The 23489-nt window shown below is 44.7% G+C and overlaps 1 protein-coding gene across 1 annotated transcript; it reads right to left on the bottom strand.

The window, feature by feature from the left end:
* Positions 1 to 17400: 17400 nt before the first annotated feature.
* KLHDC7A (kelch domain containing 7A) lies at positions 17401 to 21737 on the bottom strand. Its single transcript, XM_070758279.1, has one exon. The coding sequence runs from the start codon at positions 21667 to 21669 to the stop codon at positions 19159 to 19161; it is 2511 nt and encodes an 836-aa protein (XP_070614380.1). The 5' UTR covers positions 21670 to 21737; the 3' UTR covers positions 17401 to 19158.
* Between the last annotated feature and the right edge of the window lie 1752 nt (positions 21738 to 23489).

The following is a 23489-nucleotide window of genomic DNA, read 5'->3' as shown; positions in this document are numbered from 1 at the left end:
CCTGGCCTTGGATGAGCTTCCCTCTCTCCTGCCAGCTCTCTTCCAGCGTCACATGGCCACCTCCCACCTGAGGTGCAAGCAGAAGGCCTGGGTGGAAGCGGCGCTGGCAGCACCCATTCGCCTAGCTACCCAGCCTGAAGTGGGAGGGGGCAGCACAGGAAGGAGAGCGCAGAAAACACAAAGCAAACTGACACCCCAGCGAGTGACACTTATAACTGACAAGGTTGTAAGTTGCGGACTTAACTGTTCACTTGAACGATGATGATCGTTCAGGCCACTCCCATCTGGTCGCATGGCCAGCAAGCTACTCCTACCTAGTCACATGACCATTAAGCCACACCCACAAAATAAGCCACACCCACAGTGTGGCAGTAAAAATTTTGGCTGCCCATTACTGCGGGTAAGTGGAAACCTTGCCTGGACAAGTCCACCTGTCCACCTTCTCCCCAGCCTGTATCTCTGAGGTGGACATCAGTAGCGATGAGTGCAAATTCCTGCCAGAAATCTCTAGAATCCCCAATTCCTTCCGGCTGTGTGGGAAGCCATCTGGAAATCAGGATCCTTTCTAGAAGATGGATGGACCTGTTTGCTTGGTCTCTCGGTCCATTCCAACGTTTGGAAGTTTTTTTGGCTTATGCTTCCACCCAAAACGCCTGGCCCTGTTTCCTTGGCTCTCCTGCCGCTTTCTGCCCACACCCGCTACCGCCAGCCGACTGCCACCTGTGTCTCCTCTGTTGCTCAGGGGAGGCATCATTGCCAATTGGCCTTCCTTCCCCAAATGGGAGATTTGCTGGATTCTTCGGCAGAGGGAAGAACTGGAACCGCGGCTTTTTCTCTCGGCTTCTGTCTCTCCTGACAATGGGAACACAAGCTTGTTATCAGCAGTGACCAGTGTATTGTTGCGTTTTGTTTTGTTTTGTTTTAAAACCTCTTTCCTTGGAAAAAAAAATTAACCAGCTTGGCTACCCATTGCGTCTAATTTGCTCTTCCCTTTTCAGGAAGTAAGGTGAAGGGGGAAAAAAAAGATTTACGCCCCCCCAACCTCCATTTCTTCTCAATACCTAAATCATAAGTTACCATATTTTTCAGAGTATAAGGCGCACCTTCTTCCTCCCTAAGAGGCTGAAAATTCAGGTGTGTCTTATCTCTGAGTGCAGCTTTTTTCGAAACTTCCCCCACCAACCCCAACTAGGTGATAACCAGCTAACCAACCCAACCAGTCAGCCACAGACTAGTAGATATGGAGTTGAAGTCTTCAGTGAAACACAGCAGCAGTAGGAAGTTGTGGAAAAATATATTTACTTCTTATTTACACTACTACTACTACTACTACTATCTATACATACAATAAACTAGTATCTTACTACTACCTTGCTACAACTATTTTAATTCAATAACTCACAGGAAGCAACTTATACAGCAATACAGCTTCTTCAGAGCACACTTCTCACAAACAGCAACAGAGCAGGATCAGGAATCAGAGAGACAGCAAGAGAGAGAGCAAGCAGAGAGCTCTTGCATAGTTAAATATTTTTTACATAATTACTAGGTTGCTGCACACTCAACTGCCTCAGAATGACTCAACATTCTCAACAGAGGCCTACCTTCTGCATTAAGATATTATATCAGGATTTTTAAATTCCTGACACTCCCCAGCTCTTACATGGCAGGTTCTTTCATTGTTACGCTTTGCAAATAATGTTTTCCAAGCTCTAAGTCTTTGCAGGTTTTTTTTCATTGCTCTAACTTGCTCCAAATGTTTCTTTCCAGCCCTAACCAAGTGCTAACAATGTTCCTAGGTGTTACCTGCTTGCAAGCTCTTTCATTGTTACTCTTTGTGAAGAATGTTTTCCAAGCCCTAAGTCATTGCTCTACTTGCTCTGAATGTTTCTTTCCAGCCCTAACCAGGTGCTAATGATGTTCCCAGCTCTTACCTGCTTGCAAGCTCTTTCATTATTACGCTCTCTGAATAAGGGTTTTTAAAGCCCTAACCAGGGGATAAAATAATGTGCTGAAGCTGACCAGACTAAGGATGCTAGGCAGATGAATATCTGGTAAGCAGATTCTTTTCCCTATTTTCCTCCTCAAAAACAAAGGTGCGTCTTATACTCCGTAAAATACAGTACCTGGTTACAGAAAAACTTTCCAGAGTGGAAGTTGGAACTGCATTGTATTATACAATAAGAAAGGTGATTTTTAAAACCTTTTCCTGTCATAAATAAAAGACGGAACCAAGATAAATGGGGTGCACACAATCCTTACATCGTCCCAGTTTATTTAACACCCAAACCAGGTTCCTCCTGCACCTCAAACTATGATTCCCATCCTGGTTGGAGAAGAGGCGCATTGTAGCTGCCTGACGGGTTGGAATTAAAAGCTTCTTCTAGAATAGACTCCGGAAGGCAGGAAGTGCAGTGTGTGGACACCTCGCACAGAGAAATAATACTTTAAATTACTCTCCAAAGCACCACAAGGCAGGACGAGAAACAATGGTCAGAAACTAATGAAGGAGAGAAGCAACCTGGAATTGAGGAGAAACTTCCTAAGATTGAGAATAATTAGCCAGTGGAACAGCTGACCACCAGAAATCATGAGTGCTCCATCACTGGGGGGGATTAAGAAGAGACCACACAAGTCACTGGTCTGAAATGGTCTAGGGCAGTGATAGAAAACCCTTTTTTTTGTTCAGATACCAACACGGTGAGCATGTGTGCAACAGCACTGCATTATGGGTGCATGCCCATACCCATAATGCAATGCCCCCCCATGCACGCACACACATACAACCACCTCACACTGCCCACCCTGTGCATGCATGTAGGGATCATTGAAACCTCCAGATGTCTACTCAGCCACACCCAGATATATTAACTTGAATTAAAGTTTACTTTGAGAAATAACATATTCCTATAAACAATCTAAAATCATACACCTAATAAGTCAGAATAACAATCCAAATATTACCAAGTACATAGTTCTTTCTTATCAGTTGTCTTTGTCATAATCAGCAAACAAAGATATCGAGCCTAAGGACATTTTTATTGTAATACATGACTACAATACAGAGAGACTGCAGAGAGTTGCAGAGCATACATACAGTGAGTAGCCATTAACAGCGAGTAGCTTAGACAAAGAAAAACAGAGAGGGTGATTAAGAGAAATAAGATGTGAACTCTAGCTCCCTCGTGTGGCATTTGCAACACCTGCAGCCAATATATTGTCAACCCAACAGTTATTATTGTTGTTGTGAGCCGCCCCAAGTCTTCAGAGAGGGGCAGCATACAAATCTAATAAATAATAATAATTATTATTATTATCATCATCATCATCATCATCATGGACAGAGTCCTAACAAAATGGACTCAACAAGCCATTGGCCCAGTGGGCCTGTTTTTTGTGTTGTGTACCCATGCATGGTAGGAAGTGAACCAACAGTGAGGTAAATAGGAACCCACCCCTGCCCCCGTCCTTCAGAAGGCCCCAAATCACCTGGCACATGCACCCAGCAGCTGACATAGGGCAAAGCCTCGTGATATGGCTCTGCGTGCCATAGGTTCACCATCATGGGTCTAGTTCCTCTTGCTTCAGCAGGGGGCTGGACTAGATGACCTCCAAAGTCTATTCTATTCTAATCCTAATTCTCTTCTCTTCTAATTTAATCTAATCTAATCTAATTCTAATCCTAATTCTATACTATTCTCCCCTTATTCTATTCTAATCCTAATTCTCTTCTCTTCTAATTTTATTTGATCTAATCTAATTCTAATCCTATTCTATTCTCATCTTATTCTATTCTATTCTAATCTAATCCTAATTCTCTTCTATTCTATTCTAATTTAATCTAATCTAATTCAAATTCTAATCCTAATTCTTATTCTATTCTAATCCTATTCTATTCTAATCTAATCCTAATTCAATTCTATTCTCTCCTCTTCTTATTCTATTCTGTTCTGTCCTGTTCTAATCTAATTCTATTCTATTCATTATCCTATCTTATCCTACTCTACTCTACTCTAAAGAAGGCTGGCCACCTACGTGTGCAATCAGAGGGGAAACCTCGATGCTTATTTTGCTAACATGTTTCTCCAAAGCTTTTTCTGCTTTGCAGAGTTTTTTTCCAGAGAGGAAAACCCAGTTTAGCGGGGTCTGGATCCAACCCACCGTGCAGACAATGAGCTCTGCTAAAGAGACTAGCGCACGTCATATGCAGCCAGGGGTCTCCCATGCAGGTAAATGTCTGTCTGGGGGCCTTTTCCAGAAAACGTGGCCTTTTGGAAAGAGTGCGTAATGAGCTTTTAATGGGAAATAACAACCTCGGTGCTCCTGGAGGGAGGCCTTTAATCCAGCGCTGTCCGTTTACAACTTTGTCTGTTCTTGGGAAATTAATCGCCTCCTTTGGGCCTGCAGAAGCAACCACTTTAACAGTCTCCTCTCCAGTGAAGGGCTGCAAAAAATTTTATTACATACTGTGGCCGTAACTTATTTTGTGGGTGTGGCTTGCCAGCCATGTGACCAGGTGGGAGTGGCTTGATGATCATGTGACTGGCTTAAAAGTAGCCAACTTGACGTCACTCACGTCAAAGGTTTGGGTTAGGGTGCCTGGCCTCTCCTTGCCTCAAAAAGATACAATTATTTATTTATTATTTATTTATTCATTCGTTCATTCATTCATGCATGCATGTCGCCCTTCTCCTTAGACTCAGGGTGGGTTACAACATGTTAGCAATAGCACTTTTTAACAGAGCCAGCATATTGCCCCCACAATACGGGTCCTCATTTTACCCACCTCAGAAGGATGGAAGGCTGAGTCAACCTTTAGCCGGTGATGAGATTTGAACCACTGACCTACAGATCTATAGTCAGTTTCAGTGGCCTGCAGTACTGCACTCTACCCACTGCGCCACCTCGGCTCGGCTCTTTGGTCTGTGTACCTGTCCAAAATTATTCTACCGGTTCTGTGTACCTGACCATACCCGTAGGAGCCCATCACTGTTCCTCTCCCTGTTGCCCCCTCTCCCAAACTTAAACCGAGTTCCTTCCCTGAGTGTATCTGACTCCCTGGAATGGATAAAACGCTGAGTCTTGAACCTTGCAGGCAACGATCAAGACTTTGGGGACGTTAAGGTCCCTTTCGCCAGTTCCTGGGATTCCTGCTCCTGGTTTTCCTACCACCCACTTCTCCAGGTCAAAGAAATTCCCGCCTGCGTTCACACAACACTCTTCTTTGTTAGCATCCCTCCTATTTAATGGATTCATGCATAATGCATTCCCCGATCATTGGGTGAATTTATGGCTGGTCTAACTAGGTTTATTGGAGACCGGCAGCTCTTAGGGAAGGCAGCGTGGGCCTCTCTCTCTCTCTCTCTTTCTACTTTTGTATTCTTTAATTGTTCAGCTTGGGTTTTTTGTGCTTCCCTAATGAATCTGCAAGGATTTCCCCCCCTCCCCCCCACTTAGAGGCATTCTGGCATTGGCACCAAGGCTTTGTAATGTGTTAACCGACACAGAGCTACTTCGGGTTTTAATTGGACTTATTTCTCTCTCTCTCTCTTTTAAAAATGGAGTTAAGGCTCATAAGCCTGGAAGGTAGGAAAACGTTTTATCCTATGGCTGTACGGACTGATTCATGCCTTCTAATGTAGCTTAAATGGAAAAGATAAAGGAGAGAAGGGAGGGCAGGCCAGCGAATATAAGGGGAAAATTGCTATTTGGTATCTGGTTTGTCTCTTTGTCAACTCCAAGCCACCTTCCCCTCACTTGCCCCTTAAATATCATACCCCTTCTCATGCCAGGCCCCATTTTAATGAACATGTGTGATATTATGGGATGCAAATAGGTAACATGTTTGACTATATGTACTGGAACTGATTGACAATAGAATAGAACAGAATGCAGAGCAGAGTAGAATAGTTTAGTTTAATTGGATTTGTATGCCGCCCCTCTCCGAGGACTCGAGGTGGCTCACAGCATATACAAAGACACAACAATCCAATTAATCCAATTAATAAACATAAAGAACCTTTAAAAATTCTAACTTTAAAAACTTTCATTAACATTCGTTCAATCATACTAAAAGCATTCGTTGGTCAGGGGAAGATCTAATTACCCCAGGCCTGGCGACAAAGATGAGTTTTTAAACTCTTTCGGAAGGCAAGGAGGCTGGGGGGAGCTGATTCCAGAGGGCCGGGGCCACCACAGAGAAGTCTCTTCCCTTAGGTCCCACCAGCTGACATTGTTTGGTCAATGGGACCCTAAGGAGACCAACTCTGTGGGACCTCACCGGTCGCTGGGATTTGTGCGGCAGAAGGCGTTCTCTGACATAGTCTGGTCCTGTGCCATGTAGGGCTTTATAGGTCATAACCAACACTTTGAATTGTGTCCAGAAACAGATTGGCAGCCAATGCAGACCGCAAAGTGATGATGAGCTATGGGCATATCTTAGAAGGGCCAAAACCGCTCACGCGGCTGGCTGCATTTTAGACGATCTGAAGTTTCTGAACACCCTTCAGAGGTAGCCCCATGTAGAGAGCATTGCAGTAGTTGAACCTCGAGGTGATAAGGACCATGAGCAAAGACTCCCTCTCCAAATAGGGCCGCAACTGGTGCACCAGGCAGATCTGGGCAAACGGCCCCCTCGCCACAGCTGAAAAATGGTGTTCTAAAGTCAGCTGTGGATCGAAGAGGATGCCCAAGTTGCAGACCCTCTCTGAGAGGGTCAATAATCCCCCCCCCAGGGTAATGGACTGACAAATGGATGTGTCCTTGGGAGGCATTACCCACAGCCACTCTGTCTTGTTTGGATTGAGTCTGGGCCTGTTGGCACCCATCCAGACCCTGAGAGCCTCCAGATACCAGCACATCACTTCCACTCTTTCGCTGAGTGGACACGGGGTGGAGATGTACAGCTGAGTATCATCAGCGTACTGATGGTAACTCACCCCGTGCCCCTGGATGATCTCACCCAACGGTTTCATGTAGATATTAAACAGCAGGGGGGAGAGGACCAACCCCTGAGGAACCCCAGAATGTAGGGACTTAGGAGTCGACCTCTCACCCCTTGCTAACACCGACTGTGACCAACCAGAGAGGTAGGAGGAGAACCACCGTAATGGTACCTCCCACTCCCAACCCCTCCAGCCGGCGCAGAAGGATACCATGATCGATGGTATTGAAAGCTGCTGAGAGGTCAAGAAGCAACAGTCCTGGGCCCGCCAGAGATCATTCATCAGCGTGAACAAAGCAATTTCCGTGCTGTAGCTGAGTCTGAATCCTGACTGCTGAGGGCCTAGAATAGAATAGAACAGAACAGAACAGAACAGTTTAGGATAAAACAGAGTAATAAAGAATAGAGTAATAAAGAATAGAATAATAATGGAATGAAATGGAATAGAGTAATAAAGAATAGAATAATAATAGAAAGAAATGGAATGGAATGGAATAATAAAGAATAGAATAATAATGGAATGAAATGAAATGGAATGGAATAATAAAGAAAAGAATAATAATGGAATGGAATGGAATAGAATAATAAAGAATAAAATAGTAATGGAATGGAATAGAATAATAAAGAATAAAATAATAATGGAATGGAATGGAATAATAAAGAACAGAATAATAATGGAATGGAATTAGAATAATAAAGCTGACAGAAGCAAAGTAAACGTTATGGTCTGTCATCCAGCAGCTGAGCAGGAGGAGGAGGAGGAGGAGGAGGAGGAGGGGGAGGAGGAGGGGGAGGGGGAGGAGGAGGGGGAGGAGGAGGAGGAGGGGGAGGAGGAGGAGGAGGGGGAGGGGGAGGGGAGGAGGAGGGGGAGGCAGGGTCAGCATCAAGGCAACTTGAGAGTCCCAAGGGGGAAGAGGGAATGAAGCTGTCAGAGAGACAGAGAGAGAGAGAGAGAGAGGTGGATCCTGGCCCGTCTGTCAGCCCTCAGATGGAGAGTCAACAGCCCCCAGGTCTGGAGGTGGCTGATGAGGAAGAGGAGGAACAGCTGGGTCCTGTGCCTGATGCCCAGAAGGCAGAGGAGAGGAGAGCAGTGGAAATCTACAGGCTGGTCCTTGGGACGGACAAGTCACCGCTGCTAATGAAGCCCCACCCTAGCTTTGGGGAGAAAAGGCAGGGGGTGGTGGTGATGAGTAGATGTGGCAGACAAGTATTCATCTCCCTACTGGACAGACTGGTTGGCCTGCGTTGAGAGAGAAATTTTTCCCAGGTGCTTCTAAGGAAGGAATCACTGATTTAACTTCAGAAGGGTTTCTTGTGTTTGGGAAGCTCGGTCAGAACAGTAGATTTGGAAAAACTTTAAAAGAAAGACTTATTGCTCCCATTTGGGGTGTGTCTTTATAGGCAGGGGCAAGAAGAAGTTGGGGCTTTAAGACCAGAGGCATGACAAACTAAAGCTCAAAGGAACATCCCGCCCAAAGGGGTCAGTGGAGAATTTAAGGCAACAACACAACAACTAAGTTATGTTAGATTCTTGCACTGAATGGCTTTAGGAAGACCAACGTTTTCCCCTGGAGGGAGCCTGCTGTATATTCTACTTTGGGAGCAACTATAAATGTCTTAGCTTTAGTAATATCAATAGTTTCTGCCTCGCTTGCCCTTTGTTCCTAGAGCAAAATCAAGGCAAAAGGTCAGCCCCTAATCTGCAAGGCTTTTAGTGTGACCTTTCACCCTGAAGGGCCTGAAATTAAAACTTTCTCTTCCCAGAAGTGTGCAAGCCCAAAGCTGATACATGGAATAGGAACAAGAACTGAAAAGAAGAGACAAAAGGGAATAGAGTGAAGAGAGTAGGAATGAAGAATAAGATGAATGGGACAGAATGGTGTAGTACAAATACAGAATATAGTGAATAAAATGGAATGGAATACAGAGTAAAATACAGAATAGAATTAGAATGCAGAATAAAATGCAGAGTAGGGTAGGGTGGAATGGGATGGAATAGAATAGAATGCATGGAATAAAGAGTAAAATACAAAATAGAATTAAAATGCATAATAAAATACATAATAAAATAAGACGGGATACAATAGAATAGAGAATATATGGAATGCAATGGAATGGGAACAGAACAGAAGAGAGAATAGAATGCATTGAATAAGGATCAAAGTACAAAACAGAGTTATAATTGCAATGCAGAATAAAATGCAGAATAAAATAATAATAAAATAAGATGGAATACAATAGAAGAGAGAATATATGGAATGGACTGCAATAGAAACAGAACAGAATGGAACAGCAAAATAGAATAAAACCGTAGAGCAGAGCAGAGTAGACTAGACATGACTAGACTAGACTAGATTAGAAGAAGAAGATATGCCTCAAAGGGGTATAGATGCTCACCTAACTCTTCCCTTCCCCCCTCCGTGGATGCGTAAACTTGTCTGGATCCCCCAAAACGCCAAGCGCCCCACAACAGCAAGTCCCAGCCCACCTAAACCTGATGTGGATCAAGAAAGATGCTTCTAAGCCCAGCCTGCTGCATTTCAAGGGTCCTATTGGTCTCATCCTCAGCAGTACAGAGGAGGTGGGAGACAGAGCAAGCCTCCCTTTTCCTTAACAGTGAATAATCAAACACATTCCTCACGGGAGAAAGCAAGGTGTATTTCAACCGCTGTCTTTATTCACTCTCTGTCCCAACCCTGGACAGATTTTAATTAAATAGTCATTCGCTGGGTTGTTACTCTGCGCTTGGACCTTTTCCAAGTGACAAGTGTTTGTTGGAAAAGCACCACGAGGGGGTCATTTCCCTCTCCCCCCTTCTCTTCCTCCCATACACCCCCCTCCCGGGCGCTTGTTAAAGCTTCGTCTTCTGCAAATACCGCTAATTACGTCTGCTTGGCAGGCCTCCAGCCTTGCCGATAACGTCTTTTCATTAACACTGACCTCACCACGCTCACAGGATGCTGGTTGCCATTTCCAAAGTCTTCATTCTCACGGCTTACGTTTGTGCCGCTGACTAAGGGGCATGTGGGGCTAAATCCTCCAGTTGTCTGGAGAGGCCAGGCTGAAAGTGAAGGGCGCAAGGGTTCTCCGGCTTGCAGCGAGCGAGAAAAGGCTGGAAACCCTAAAATTCCTATGCGCGTGCACGCACCACAAAAGGCTGGAAGCTGTTTTTGGACTTTGTGCTTGTGGTGGAAATCACAACCACTGCCGCCCCAAAACTTTGATTTGGGGCTTTACTGATCAATAGGTCTGTTGTTAGACAAATAGTTAGTTGCCCATAAAATCATTGGCTACAACGTCCTTCCTGTCAACGGATACTTCAGCTTCAACCACAACAACACACGAGCACATAACAGGTACAAACTCAAAGTAAACCGCTCCAAACTCGACTGCAGGAAACAGGACTTTAGCAACGGAGAAGTTGATACCTGGAACTCACTACCTGACTCTGTAGTATCCTCACCAAACCCCCAAAACTTTACCCTTAGACTATCCACTATTGACCTCTCCCGATTCCTAAGAGGTCAGTAAGAGGCGTGCGTAAGTGCACCAGCGTGCCTTCCGTCCCTGTCCTAGGTTTCTCTCTTATTAGTACTAATAGCTGCCCCGAGTCCTCGGAGATGGGCGGCATAAAAATCCAATAACTAACAAACTAACTAAATAAATACATATCATGCATATAAACGATGTTATTTCTTTGTATACTACCAATATGTACTTGACAAAAATAAATAAATAAATAAATATTATTATGAAAAATTAAACAAAAAAAGATGAGGTTTGATGTAATTATCTTATTCTACTGCACCAAAGGGAGTCGGAAGTCAAGGCCTTTTCTTTCTTTTGTCCCTTTGCCCCTCTCCTCTCTTTCCTCCCCTCTTTCTCTACTATTTTCTTTTGTATTCTTGTATGACAGATTACACATACATACATACGTGCATGCATGCATCCATCCATCCATAAATATCTCCCATCCAAGTTTCTTGGTTTCTACAAGGTTACTACAGTGTTACTCTGAGGTTACTACAGAATTAATAGGAAGAGTAGAAGCACTTGGGAAATGGTTTTTTAAACCCAGACACAGAAGAGGCGTTCCATGTTATAATTAAAAGAAGGGTTTGGGTTGTCTCTTGATGGCATCACAAACATTAAACACTGAGTATAAATGCAATCAAAGCGCCGTTAAGTGAATTTTGTGGCTGTTAAGTGAGTCTGGCTTCCCCCACTGACTTGGCTTGTTGAAAGCCGGCGGGGAAGGCGATCACATGAACCCTGGATGCTGCAACTGTCACAAGAACATGCCAGTTGCCAAGGCCCGACGTTTGATCAGGTGGGACTGCGAGGATGCTGCAAGAGTCATAAGTGTGAGGACCTAAATCATGTCAATGCTGCTGCAACTTTGATTGGTCAGTAAATGAATGGTTGCAAGTCAAAGGCTGCCTGCATTCTTAAATACAGTGGTACCTCTACCTACAAACGCCTCTACTTGCGAACTTTTCTAGATAAGAACCGGGTTTTCAAGATTTTTTTTGCCTCTTCTCAAGGACCATTTTCCACTTACAAACCTGAGCCTCCGAAACTGTAACAGTAAAAGGCAGGGAGAAGCCTCCGTGGGGCCTCTCTAGGAATCTCCTGGGAGGAAACAGGGACGGAAAAGATGGGGAGAAGCCTCCGTGAGACCTCTCTAGGAATCTCCTGGGAGGAAACAGGGCCAGAAAAGGTGGGGAGAAGCCTCTGTGAAACCTCTCTAGGAATCTCCTGGGAGGAAACAGACCAGAAAAAGCAGGGAGAAGCCTCCATGGAGCCTCTCTAAGAATCTCCTGGGAGGAAACAGGGCCTCCACCCTCCCTGTGGTTTCCCCAATCGCACGCATTATTTGCTTTTACATTGACTTCTATGGGAAAAATTGCATCTTCTTATAAACTTTTCTATTTAAGAACCTGGTCATGGAACGAATTAAGTTCCTAAGTAGAGGTACCACTGTACATGCCAGTTGCCAAGTGCCCGATGTTTGATCAGGGCACTGCAAGGATGCTGCAGGAGTCATATGTGCGAGGACCTAAATCATAAGCTGGTGCCGCTGCAACTTCAATCGGTTGCTAAGTGAATGGTTTATGTTTATGTTTATGTTTATTTAGATGTGTATGCCGCCCCTCTCCGCAGACTTGGTTGCAAGTCGAAGGCTGCCTGCATTCCTAACTATGTACATTTGAAGAGTCCTCAGTGGTTTTCTTGTAGACGTTTCTTTACCCAACTAGGGACCATTATCAATATTAAGAGGGAGTGGAGTTTGTGGAGAGGAGGAGAAGGTATTGGAGGACGATGAAAAATATGGGGATATGTTGACATTAAAATTAAGAAATAAAGAACACTCAGAATACTATAAAATTTGGAATTCGTTTTACGAATTAATTGAAATATCGTAACATCAATTAAAATAAGGTGGTAAAAAACATAACAAATGTTTTTTCAAATCAATAACCAGAACCAATACAACCAAATACCAACTGTATTTGCCGTAGCAAAAACAAAAACATGTTTAATGGACTGAAATGTCTTAATTTTAACATATTTTCATTTTCTTTCTTTTTCCCTTTCTTGTTAATTTTGTAGATGTGTTTGTGTTAATGTTTGTTTATTTATCTTTTGTGTATAACTTTTTGATGTTTAAATTTCGAAAAAAACTATTTTTTAAAAAAAATATTTAAAAAGAGAAAAATATGAGGTCCTTGCTGCTCTCTGGCTGGTTTTCTTGTAGATGTTTCATTACTCCAACTAGGTAACATCGTCACCCTACATTCTCCTCCTCCTTCCTCCACCCCAACCTCTTAGTAGCACTGATGATGTTACCTGGTATGGGTAGTGAAACGTCTTTAAGAAAACCACCAACCTCAAAGAGCACCAAGGACCCCACGGTTCTTTTCTTCTTTTTCCTCCTCCTCCAACTCCACTCCCTTCCAGCGCTGATGACATACACTTGATGGGTAATGAGATGTCCGTAAGAAAACAACCAAGCTCAGACAGTAGTAAGGACCCCTCAGCCCTTCTTCTCCCCACTATAAACTCCACTCCTTCCTAGCACTAACAGCATCACTCCGCGAGCTGCATGGGCTACTGACTGGTCTCCGAATGCAATTGGCTATGACCTATAATGCCCTACATGGCATGAGACCAGATTACTTATGGGACCATCTTCTGCCTCATGTATCCCGCAGGTCTCACAGAGTTGGCCTTCTCCAAATCCTGTCAGCTAAGCAATGTTGTCAGGCGGGGCCTAGGGGAAGGGCCTTCTCTGTGGTGGCCCCGGCTCTTTGGAATAAACTCCCTCCAGAGATTCACACCGCCCCCACCCTCTTGGCCTTCCGTAAGGCCTTAAAAACCCACCTTTGCTGGCAGGCTTGGGGCCGTTGAATGCTAATATCTAGCTTCACCCAATTATAGGAATGGGATGAATGTAGATGACTGCTTTTATGGACTGGGTTTAGACTACATGTTAGGTTTAGATTTCTTATGTATTCTGTTTTTTGTATTTACCTTTATTGTGAGCCGCCCTGACTCTACGGAGAAAGACAGCATCGAAAACAGATGGATGGATGGATAGATAGATAGATAGATAGATAGGTAGGTAGGTAGGTGATAGATAGGTAGGTAGGTAGATAAAATTACCTAGTAGGGTAATAATGAAGCATCTGTAAGAAAACCACCAAGCTCAGAAGCACAAACCACTCCTCCTTCTTCCTCCTCCTTCTCCAACTCTTCCTCTTCCTCCTCATTTAACTCCATTTCCTTCTAGCACTAATGGTGTACCTTTGATGGACCATGAAATGTCTGCAAGAAAACAACTAAGCTCAGACAGGACTAAGGACCCCACAGTCCTTCCTCCTCTCCCTCTCCTGCTAGCACTGATGATGTTACCTAGTTGGGTAATTACCAGGTTACCTGGTTGCTGAGAGCTGATGAACCAGAGACAAATTTCTGGTGTGTCCAATCATACTTGGCCAATAAAGACCTGTTCTGTTCCGTTCTATTTTTTGTTCTGTTCTATATTTTATTCTATGTTCTATTCTATTCTGCATTCTGTTCTGTTCTGCACACTATTCCTTTCCATTCCATTTTGCATTGTATCCTGTTCTGTTGTTCTGTTCTGCATTCTATTCTGTTCCATTCTGCATTCCATTCTGCATTCTATTCTATTCTACTCTACTCTACTCTATTCTATTCTGTTCTGTTTTACTGTTCTGTTCTGCATTCTATTCTGTTCTGTTCTATTCTAGGGATAGAATCAAAATCACGTGAAGTGTTAATACCACTTTATAAGGCCTTGGTAAGGCCACACTTGGAATACTGCATTCAGTTTTGTCACCACAATGTAAAAAGGATGTTGACACTATAGAAAATGTGCAGAGAAGAGCGAAGAAGATGATAGGGGACTGCAGGCTAAAATATATGAAGAACAGTTGCAGGAACTGAGCATGGCTAATTTAATGAAAAGAAGGACCATGGGAGACCCAATAGCAGTCTTCCAATATCTCAGGGGTTGCCACAAAGGAGTCAACCTATTCTCCAAAGCACCTGAGGGTAGAACAAGAAGCAATGGGTGGAAGCTGAACAAGGAAAGAAGCAACTTAGAACTAAGAAGAAATTTCCTGACAATGAGGACAATTAATCCGTGGAACAACTTGCCACCAGAAGTTGTGTTTTTAAGAAGATGTTGGACAACCATCTGTCTGAACTTGTGTGGGGTTTCCTGCCTAAGCAGGGGGTTGGACTAGAAGACCTCCAAGGTCCCTTCCAACTCTGTTGTTATTATTATTGTTATTCTATTTCTACTGTCACCTGCAAGAAAACTTTACCCAGTTCAAAGAACACCAAGGACCCCTGATTTCAACCTTGAACTACAAATATTTTCCTTTAACAATACAGTACATATATTTGCATGTGGAGCTGAGCACACATATCTGTATTTGCACGGATTTAAAAAAAAACAAAAGATGAATCTATAAAAAGCCCAGGAATCGCCCCACCCCCATTTATCTTAGGTTGAGTAAATCTGAATTAATTCAACCTTGCTAAATTACCATTTTTTAGCCGTGATGCCAACTACCCACGGCTACCCACCGTCTCGGCTCCAAGGCCCAGAAAATCCTTTTCTCCAGGCAGAGAAAATGCAGTTCCTAAAAATCTAATTAAGAAGGCTTCAAGAAAGGGGACGCACTTTGGTGTGAACCCTAAAAAGGGACTCCACCCAATGCTGATGGTCATCTAGCTGAGCCCCGTCTCCCACGAGATTTCAGTGGCACAGGTGAATGTGGTTAACTCTGGTTAACCGGCGTGGGCAGTTCAGCATCTTGGCTCAGTCTAAGTCTATAAAACCTTTTTATAAAAACGAACAGATCTCAAAAGGAAACGGCATCCATTTCGGATGGAGGTTCCGGATGAGTAATTGTTGATACTCGGAGGCAAACGCAAGCGAAGACAGTGGGTGTAGCGCTTATTAATGATTATGGCAGGTTATGTGTCTTAATTATCCAATTTCATTCACTTATGGTAATAGAGGAAGGAAGGGGCAGAGAGGGCTGGGATAAAAAAAAATATAAGGCATGATTTTAAAAAAAAAACAGATTAACATAGAGGAGGCAGTGTTTTTAAGGGTTTTGCTAATTTTTTTTTTTTTTGCCTGGTGGCTTTATTTTATTTGCACAGTCCAAACCCCTGAAAAACGACCCGTACATTATTTAGTAGCGTTAAGACTTGACAATTTGTTGCGGTTTGACATTGGAGCTGTTAGGGCAGTGATGGCGAACCTTTTTTTCCTCGGTTGCCAAAAGAGCATGCACCTGCAGTATTGTGCATGCATGAGTGCCCATATCTATAATAAGGCCTCGGTGGCCCAGTGGTTAGAGTGCAGTACTGTAAGCTGCTACTGCTTATCTGACTGCCAGCAGTTTGGCAGATTGAACCTCAGTAGGCTCAAGGTTGACTCAGCCTTCCATCGTTCCAAGGTCGATAAAATGAAGACCCAGATTGTTGGGGGCAAATATGGTGACTCTCTGTAAACCGCTTAGAGAGGCTGCAAAGCACTGTGAAGCAGTATAGAAATCTATATGCTATTGCTATTGCTAAATGCTATAATTCAATACTTGGGGAGGGCGGAAACAGCTTCTCCCACTGGCTAGAGGCCCTCTGGAGGCCAGAAATGTCCTGTTTCCGAACTTCTGGTGGGTCCAGTAGGCTTGTGTTTCACCCTCCCCAGGCTCCAAAGGCTTCCGTGGAACCAGGGGAAGATAAAGACGCCCTCCCCCATCCCCTTGGAGGCTCTCTGGAAGCCAAAAACACCCTCCCAGGGCCTCTGTGCAAGCCAAAAATCAGCTGGCCGGAACAAACATGCACGTTGGAGCTGAGCTAGGGCAACGGCTCGCGTGGCAATAGATATGGCTCTGCGTGCCACCCGTGCCATAGGTTCGCTATCACTGTGTTAGGGCTTCCCCTGCTGTGACATCATGGAATGCTCATTTCAGGCAAGCCCCTGACTTACGGCCACGATGGGGAGGAGAACTTCTATCACTAAGCAATGCGGCTGTTTAAATCAGCCGCGTCTGTTTGTTTTGGGTTTTTTTTTGTCACGGCCATTAAGCAAATCACGCTGCCATTTCACCAAATCCGTTCCCCACCACCACCACCTTGACTTTGCTTGTTGGAAGCCGTTACGGGAAGATTGCAAACGGCGTGATCCTGCAACCGTTGTAAATTCAGGCTGAGCGTCCAAATCAGGGGATGCTGCAACAGCGCCATTTCAACAGTCATGAAACGGATGGTCATAACCAGCGGTGGGCTACTAGCCGGAACAATAAATTACGCTCACCCCATGGCTTGTAAGTGCTTGTGGGGCCAGCACGGTTTTGCTTCTGCACCTGTGGAGGCAGCAAAATCACGCAAGGAGCCGCAGGTGCGCCCGTGTTTCGGCATGCACAGAAGCAAAAAAAACCCTCGCGAAACACGGGTGCACCTGCAGCTCCTTGTGTGATTTTGCTACTTCCACAGGTGAGGAAGCAAAACCGTGCTGGCCCCACAAGCACTTAGGAGCCGCAGTGGCGAGTGCAATTTAGCGTTCCGGCTAGTAGCCCACCGCTGGTCGTAACCTGAGGACTACCTGTACAGTACAGGTAGAGAGAGAAACTGCCAGTCACCAGTCAAACAGGGAAGATTTTTGTGAAGGAAGCGAAGGGTTCGTAGGTCCAGGATGAGGGTCAGCTCTGCCATCATCAATAGCAATAGCAATAGCATTTAGACCTATCTACCGCTTCATAGTGCTTTTACAGCCCTCTCTAAGTGGTTTATACAGAGTCAGCCCTCTTGCCCCCAAACAATCTGGGTCCACCCACACCTTTGCACTTTGTAAATATCCTGTCATAGATTGCTGTGGTGGGGGAGAGGGAAGAAAGGGGGCAATTGGCATGTGGAGAATAGAATTCTTTAGAAATCTTTATTGGTCAAGTGTGATTGAACACACAAGGAATTTGTCTTGGTGAATATGCTCTCAGTGTACATAAAAGAAAATATAGATTTGTCAAGAATCATGTGGTACAATACTTAATGATTGCAATAGGGGTCAAATAAGCAAAGACGAAACTATCGATATTAATAAAATAAGGAATCAGGAAACAATATTAATAAAATCTTAAGGATACAAGCAACAATTTACAGTCATACAGTCATAAGTGGGAGGAAAAGGGTGATAGGAATGATGGGAAAAAAATAGTAGTAATAGTAGTGCAGACTTGGTAAATAGTTTGACAGCGTTGAGGGAATTATTTGTTTAGCAGAGTGAGGGCATTCGGGAAAAAACTATCCTTGTGTCTAGTTGTCTTGGTGTGCAGTGGTCTGTAGCGACGTCTTGAGGGTAGGCGTTGAAACAGTTTATGTCCAGGATGCAGAATAGAAATGAGAAGGGGGCATGACAGGCTTGACGGAAACCAGAGGTGTGAGAACCAGCCTAATTCTAGTTTTCAAGGACGCCTAGCCTGGGAAAAGGATGCAAACTGCACCAAACACCCAAGCGGTTCCCAAAACACCTATCCAGCACATCATTGGATAGAACCAATGGTGCAAAGGGGAAGGAATGGGGAGAGAGGGAAAATCTGTCATGCTTTGCGTGGGGAACCTTAGATCTAGCCGTCCTTTTGTTGCAACCATTTATCCTCAGAGCCGGGATGGCGCAGTGGTTACAGTGCAGCACTTGCAGGCTCCTTCAACTAATTGCTAGCTGTAGTTCAGCAGTTCAAATCTTACCACTGGCTCAAGGTTGACTCAGCCTTCCAGCCTTTGAAGGTGGATCAAATGAGGACCCAGATTATTGGGGGCAAGAGGGCTGATTCTGTAAACCGCTTAGAGAGGGCTGTGAAAGCACTATGAAGTGATACATCAGTCTAAATGCTATTGCTAAAGGAACCCATTTCTTCCATCACATGGAGCCAACGGTCTTTCTGTTCTAAGGAGGCGTGATGGAGTAGGCCTACAAGGAGATGACAGGGTTGGCAAAGGGTAGGAAGGAGGAGAAACAGCAACAGTAATTTCATTTTGAAGGCGTGAAGTTCTTGATCAGCCTACAAAACTATAAAAAAGAAGATTTAAAATGGGAGAAAGGAAGGTTGTCATTTGGGATGGAGACTCCAAATCCAGAAGCACTCTACCCCCAATTAACATTTGCTGGAAAACGTTACATGGAGAAATATTATTGGGATTGTTGTCTGGATGATGGGTTTCCTAAAGGCCCGGAGATCACAGATTGTTCAAGCTCTCTGCTCTGAACCAGACAGATCCATATTCCTCTTCTCCTATCCCAAGGATCTAAAGAGGGATCCCAACTGGAGATGATCACGGAAGGACTCGGTCTTAAATTCACAGACCAGCAGGAGATAACATGGTATGGAAGACCACCACCATCCTGGTTGTACAGAATTGGCTTTAAATTTTCCCTCACTTCTGAATGCTCTATGGGACCTCAAAGTCTATGGTTAATTCATATGCAAATGTACAAAGATTAAGTTGGTCTAGAAGACCTCCAAGGTCCCTCCCAACTCTGCTTTTCTGTGTCTTGACAGAAAGAGATGAGCCCACCCTGCCTGCAGTCCTACTTGCCTTGATGGCAAGGCAAGATCATGGTCTTTGGAAGTAGGTTTGCCTTGTTGTTCCAAAGGCAGCTTGCACAGGGCCCGTCAAACTTTTGTCTGAAATGCTTTGTACCCCTCGGGCAAAATGAGAGTAACTGGGATGAGGGTTCCTCGTGGGGAAGGGAACTTTTTCAGCTCCTTGTTTCCAAACCGCGGGGACACCAAGTCGGCTAGGAAACGGAGTTGGAACTGCCGGCTAACGCAGTAGACAATATTTCCAACCACGGAGCACTGGAAGCAAGGAGGGAAGGGCAATGGGTAGGTGGCACACTCATACCACAGCTTGGCCCTGGCGCTACAGCGATAGACACTGATGCCCATCCTCTGGTTGAGGTCAAAGCGGTAGATGAAGCCATCAACAGTCACCATCTCAGTTGTCCTGTCCGGACTTCCTCCAGCAAGACGGACTTTCCAGGTGTCGGTCCGTCTGACGTACCTGAGTAGCATGTATCTTAGGGTGCCCCCTGTCACGCAGATCTCCCCGTCGCAGACAGTGGCAGTGTGGGCCACCGCAAAGGTGTCGTTGGGTAGAGGGGCGGCAAATGTCCATCGGTCCAGGCGTGGGTCGTACCGTTCCACTGTGTAGAGGCATTCTCCGCCGATGGCGTAGAGGCAACCATCCAGGGCCACCAGCTTACAGTGGGGTCTGGCTTGGTTGAGCGGACAGATCTCCTGCCAGATGTCGGTCAAGGGGTTGTAGCAGAAGACACGGTTGGATGGCTTCTGACACCTTCCATACCCTCCGCAGCCAGCAACCACGAAGAGGTAGTTGAACATGCTGCAGATGGCACAACCCCTGGAGATGGCTTCCACAGGGATGTGAGTCAATGGATGCCAAGCGTCTTCCTGGTCATCGTAGTAAGAGAGTCCACTTGTGTGGCAACCGATATCTGCCACAGTCAAGTATTTCTTGCCTCGCATCCTCTTCTCTAGGATCAGGTCTCTCTCTGCAGCGTTGAGTTGGCGGAAGATGGCCTGGGTCTTCAGCACTTGGAGATAGTTGTCGCTCATGACCTTGTAGGCCGCCTCTTGCAGATCCTTCAGTTTCTGCTTCTTGGCCATGCACAAGACCTGGTAGCAGTTTCCCAGATCTAAGTGCACACCCAGAGAGAAGTCCGAGCTGAGTGGGAGATGAAAAAATTTAGCGCCGGCCACAAGCTCCACCAATGGCTCCTCTTTTCCACCGCTCGGGAGATTTTGCATGGATCTCACCAGGGATGACGTAGAATCCAAGCGAAGGGGAGCTGGAGGTGAGGTGTGGCCAGCTGAGGAAGAACCAAAATCTTCCATCGGCATCTGTAACTCTGGATTATCTGCAATTCTTTGGAAGCTCTCTTTACGGGTGAAGCTATATCTAGCCAACAGAGGCTTTGCAGAGATACTGTCTTCTTCAACAACAGCTGCTTCTCTTTGGTCCTTAGGCTGGGTGCCTTTTGCAGGACCGAGGAGAACATTGGAAGACGTGTCTGGAACCTGATCCAAAACAAGCTTGTTGGCTTCATCTTTGGTTGCTGATGAGCAGGCAGGTTCCTCAGCCCCACATTTCTTGGACACGTTAAGTATGTTGACAGTAGAGAGGTTACAGGATTGTTGGAGATCCGCGTTGGAACCGAAGGCGGCTTTATTAGTGACGGATTGAGAAGTGGACTGAACAAAGTAGTTGTAGACTTTTCCTCTCAGTTGAGGGTCTTCAACTTTCCCAGAACGTCGCCTCTCTTTGATGAAGTTCTCCTCCACCTCCACCTTAGCCACTGAGGAAAATGCATAGGCCACGTGAGATTGTAAGTGGCTGTGGTTGATGTCACTGGTGGCATAGAAGGACGGCATCTTCTCTGGGCCAAACCACCTCTCCACCACATGGGCGGTGTCTTTCCCCAGCTGTGGGTTTCCTCCTATTTTCAAACTGATGTCGCTCCCATCTGTAGAAAGGACATCCTTCTCTACTGTCTTTGCACAGCTAAATTCAGCTCCGACAGTATCAACATCCCAGCCAGGGATGTTACCAGGTTCCTTCTCTTGGTTGAGTAGACCAACCACTCTGGAATGACCACCTAAATTGTCTGAATCATCCCCAGTTTTGCTAATGTCCCCCGATTTGTCTTTTGACTGCCACCCTTGTTCCACCCTGGGTTCTGGGCGGCTCACTTCCCGTAGCTCTTGTTCTTCTTCTGCCTCAGTTTCTCTCGTGTCAGGCAGCTCTCTGCCAGCAGGGATTGGGGACTGCCCCCACTCTTCTGCTACTCCACCATGTCTACCCACCTCCGTCAGGTGATTGGTCCCTGGGGGGCATGGCTCCATCTCCTTGCCTCCTCCTCCTCGGTGCCTCAGTGTCTCTCGCTGGTTTTCCGTCTGGCTACAAACCTGCCATTCTCTTTGCTCTGCCCCGGCGACGTTGACATCCGCGGCCCCAGTTGGGGTGCTGCCAGGGGGCACGCGAGACTTGAAATACCGGTATGCCAACATCAGCAACAGCAAAGCCGTGGCGGAGATAACCAGCCGGCCAGCCGGAGGTATTTCCAATGGTTGAACCCCACTTCCTTCGACACGGTGGGGCATTTTTCTACCCCACGCTGGCCTTCAGGAATGTGATTAATAATTGCCAATGAAGGGCTCCGAGCGGATCAGGGCTCCCTCCCTTTCCCAGCAAGGTGACTTTAACCTGCCGACTGACAGGAGAAAAAAAAGAGGCTGTTGTCCAGCTGCTCGCTCAGTTGTGCCAGGTGTCTGTTTACTATAGGTTTGCATATTTGAGGAAGGTGGTGGGCTGGGCCGGAGGCAGGTAAGGCAAACCGGAAAGCGAAACGGCAGGGGGGGGGGAAAGAGACGGTGAAAACTCTGTTAAACGTTGTTTTAAGCTTTCGTCAACAAGGGAGGTTTTTTTGAAGATAAATAGATTTAAAAACAAGTTGCCTCGAAGCCATTACTCCCATGACGGATTTCTGTTAAGAGATCTTTCTGTAAACCCCTGACTCCTGTGCCTACAATTAACCCTCGACCTATGACCACAGCGCCCCAAATTTCTTTTTTTTGTTCTGGGTTAAAAACATGTTCAATATAATTAATATCAATTATTAATTATAATTAAGAATTAATAATTATTAATAATACAATAATAATTATAATTATTGTATTATAATGTAATGTTTCCATCTACATTATAATACAATAATTATCCATTTGCTTTTGGTATTTATCCTTCCACAAGTGCTGCCTCCTTTCTTTTATCACCTGAAAAATCAAATAAAGGATTTTTCAACATCCTTGTCCAAATTTACGATGCCATTGGCTAATACATCAAATCAAGTATTTTTTTACTCATCAATACATTGGGGCCAAAGAGACCTCTAACAGTGCTAAATTCAACTTTCATATATCCTAATTTACTCATATACATCTCTGGATCCTTATTTCTAGCTTAATTGCCCTTTTTAACATAAAAGGAAAAAAAACATTAACATAAAGAAGAAAAGAAAAAACAATATTATTATTAAGAACCTAAGAAGAGCCATGCTGAATCAGGCCAAAGTCCACTGAGTCCAGTCTTCTGTTTCACACAGTGGCCCACCAATTGTCCATGGGGATCTTGAGCCAAAAGAGAGGGCAAAACTCTCCCTTTCCCTTGGCCCCCAACAAATGGTACCCAAGGGAACCCTGCCTGCCCCAACCAACATAGAAGTGGAACTTGGACATTATTATTATTATTATTATTATTATCATCATCATCATCATCATCATCATCATCATCATCATCATTATTATTACATTTAGATTTGTATGCCGCCCTTCTCGGGCGGCTCACAAGATACAATATAAAACAATGCGTACAAACAAATCTAATTACCGGTAGTTAAAAACTACAGCTAAAAACCCAATATATTAAAATCAATCAACCACTTCAATCGCAACCGTACATCACGTTTAGTAATCAGGGGGTCTTATATCATCCCTTCATATCTACTAGATCTTACTGAATATCCTCATAACAATAGCACTGCTGGGAAGTGAAGGCCGAGCCATGACTGTTCATTAGACATCAATCAGTTAACATTTACATTATTACATATTCATCAACTTCCAACCACATCATTTAATTTATGGTAAAAGTATATAAAAAAGAAAGAAAACCTTCACCATAGTAATTCTCAAATTATCATGGTCATCAATAAATTCATTGTTTATAATCTTCACATAAGTTTTTCCTTAAAAATAATAATAAATAAATAAATAAAAATAAATACATTTCTGTTGCTAAGTAAGATGGTCGGTAAGTGGATTTTGCTCCGTTTTCACCACCTTCCTCGCCATGGATTGCGAAGTGAACTGCTGCAGTTGTGAATCTGACTTCCCCATTGACTATGCTTGTCAGAAGGGTCATC

Source organism: Erythrolamprus reginae, chromosome 8 (assembly GCF_031021105.1).
Source record: "Erythrolamprus reginae isolate rEryReg1 chromosome 8, rEryReg1.hap1, whole genome shotgun sequence".
Classification (NCBI taxonomy): domain Eukaryota; kingdom Metazoa; phylum Chordata; class Lepidosauria; order Squamata; family Dipsadidae; genus Erythrolamprus; species Erythrolamprus reginae.
The sequence above is the reverse complement of the archived record's forward strand: the minus strand, read 5'-3'. Positions and strand labels throughout refer to the sequence as shown.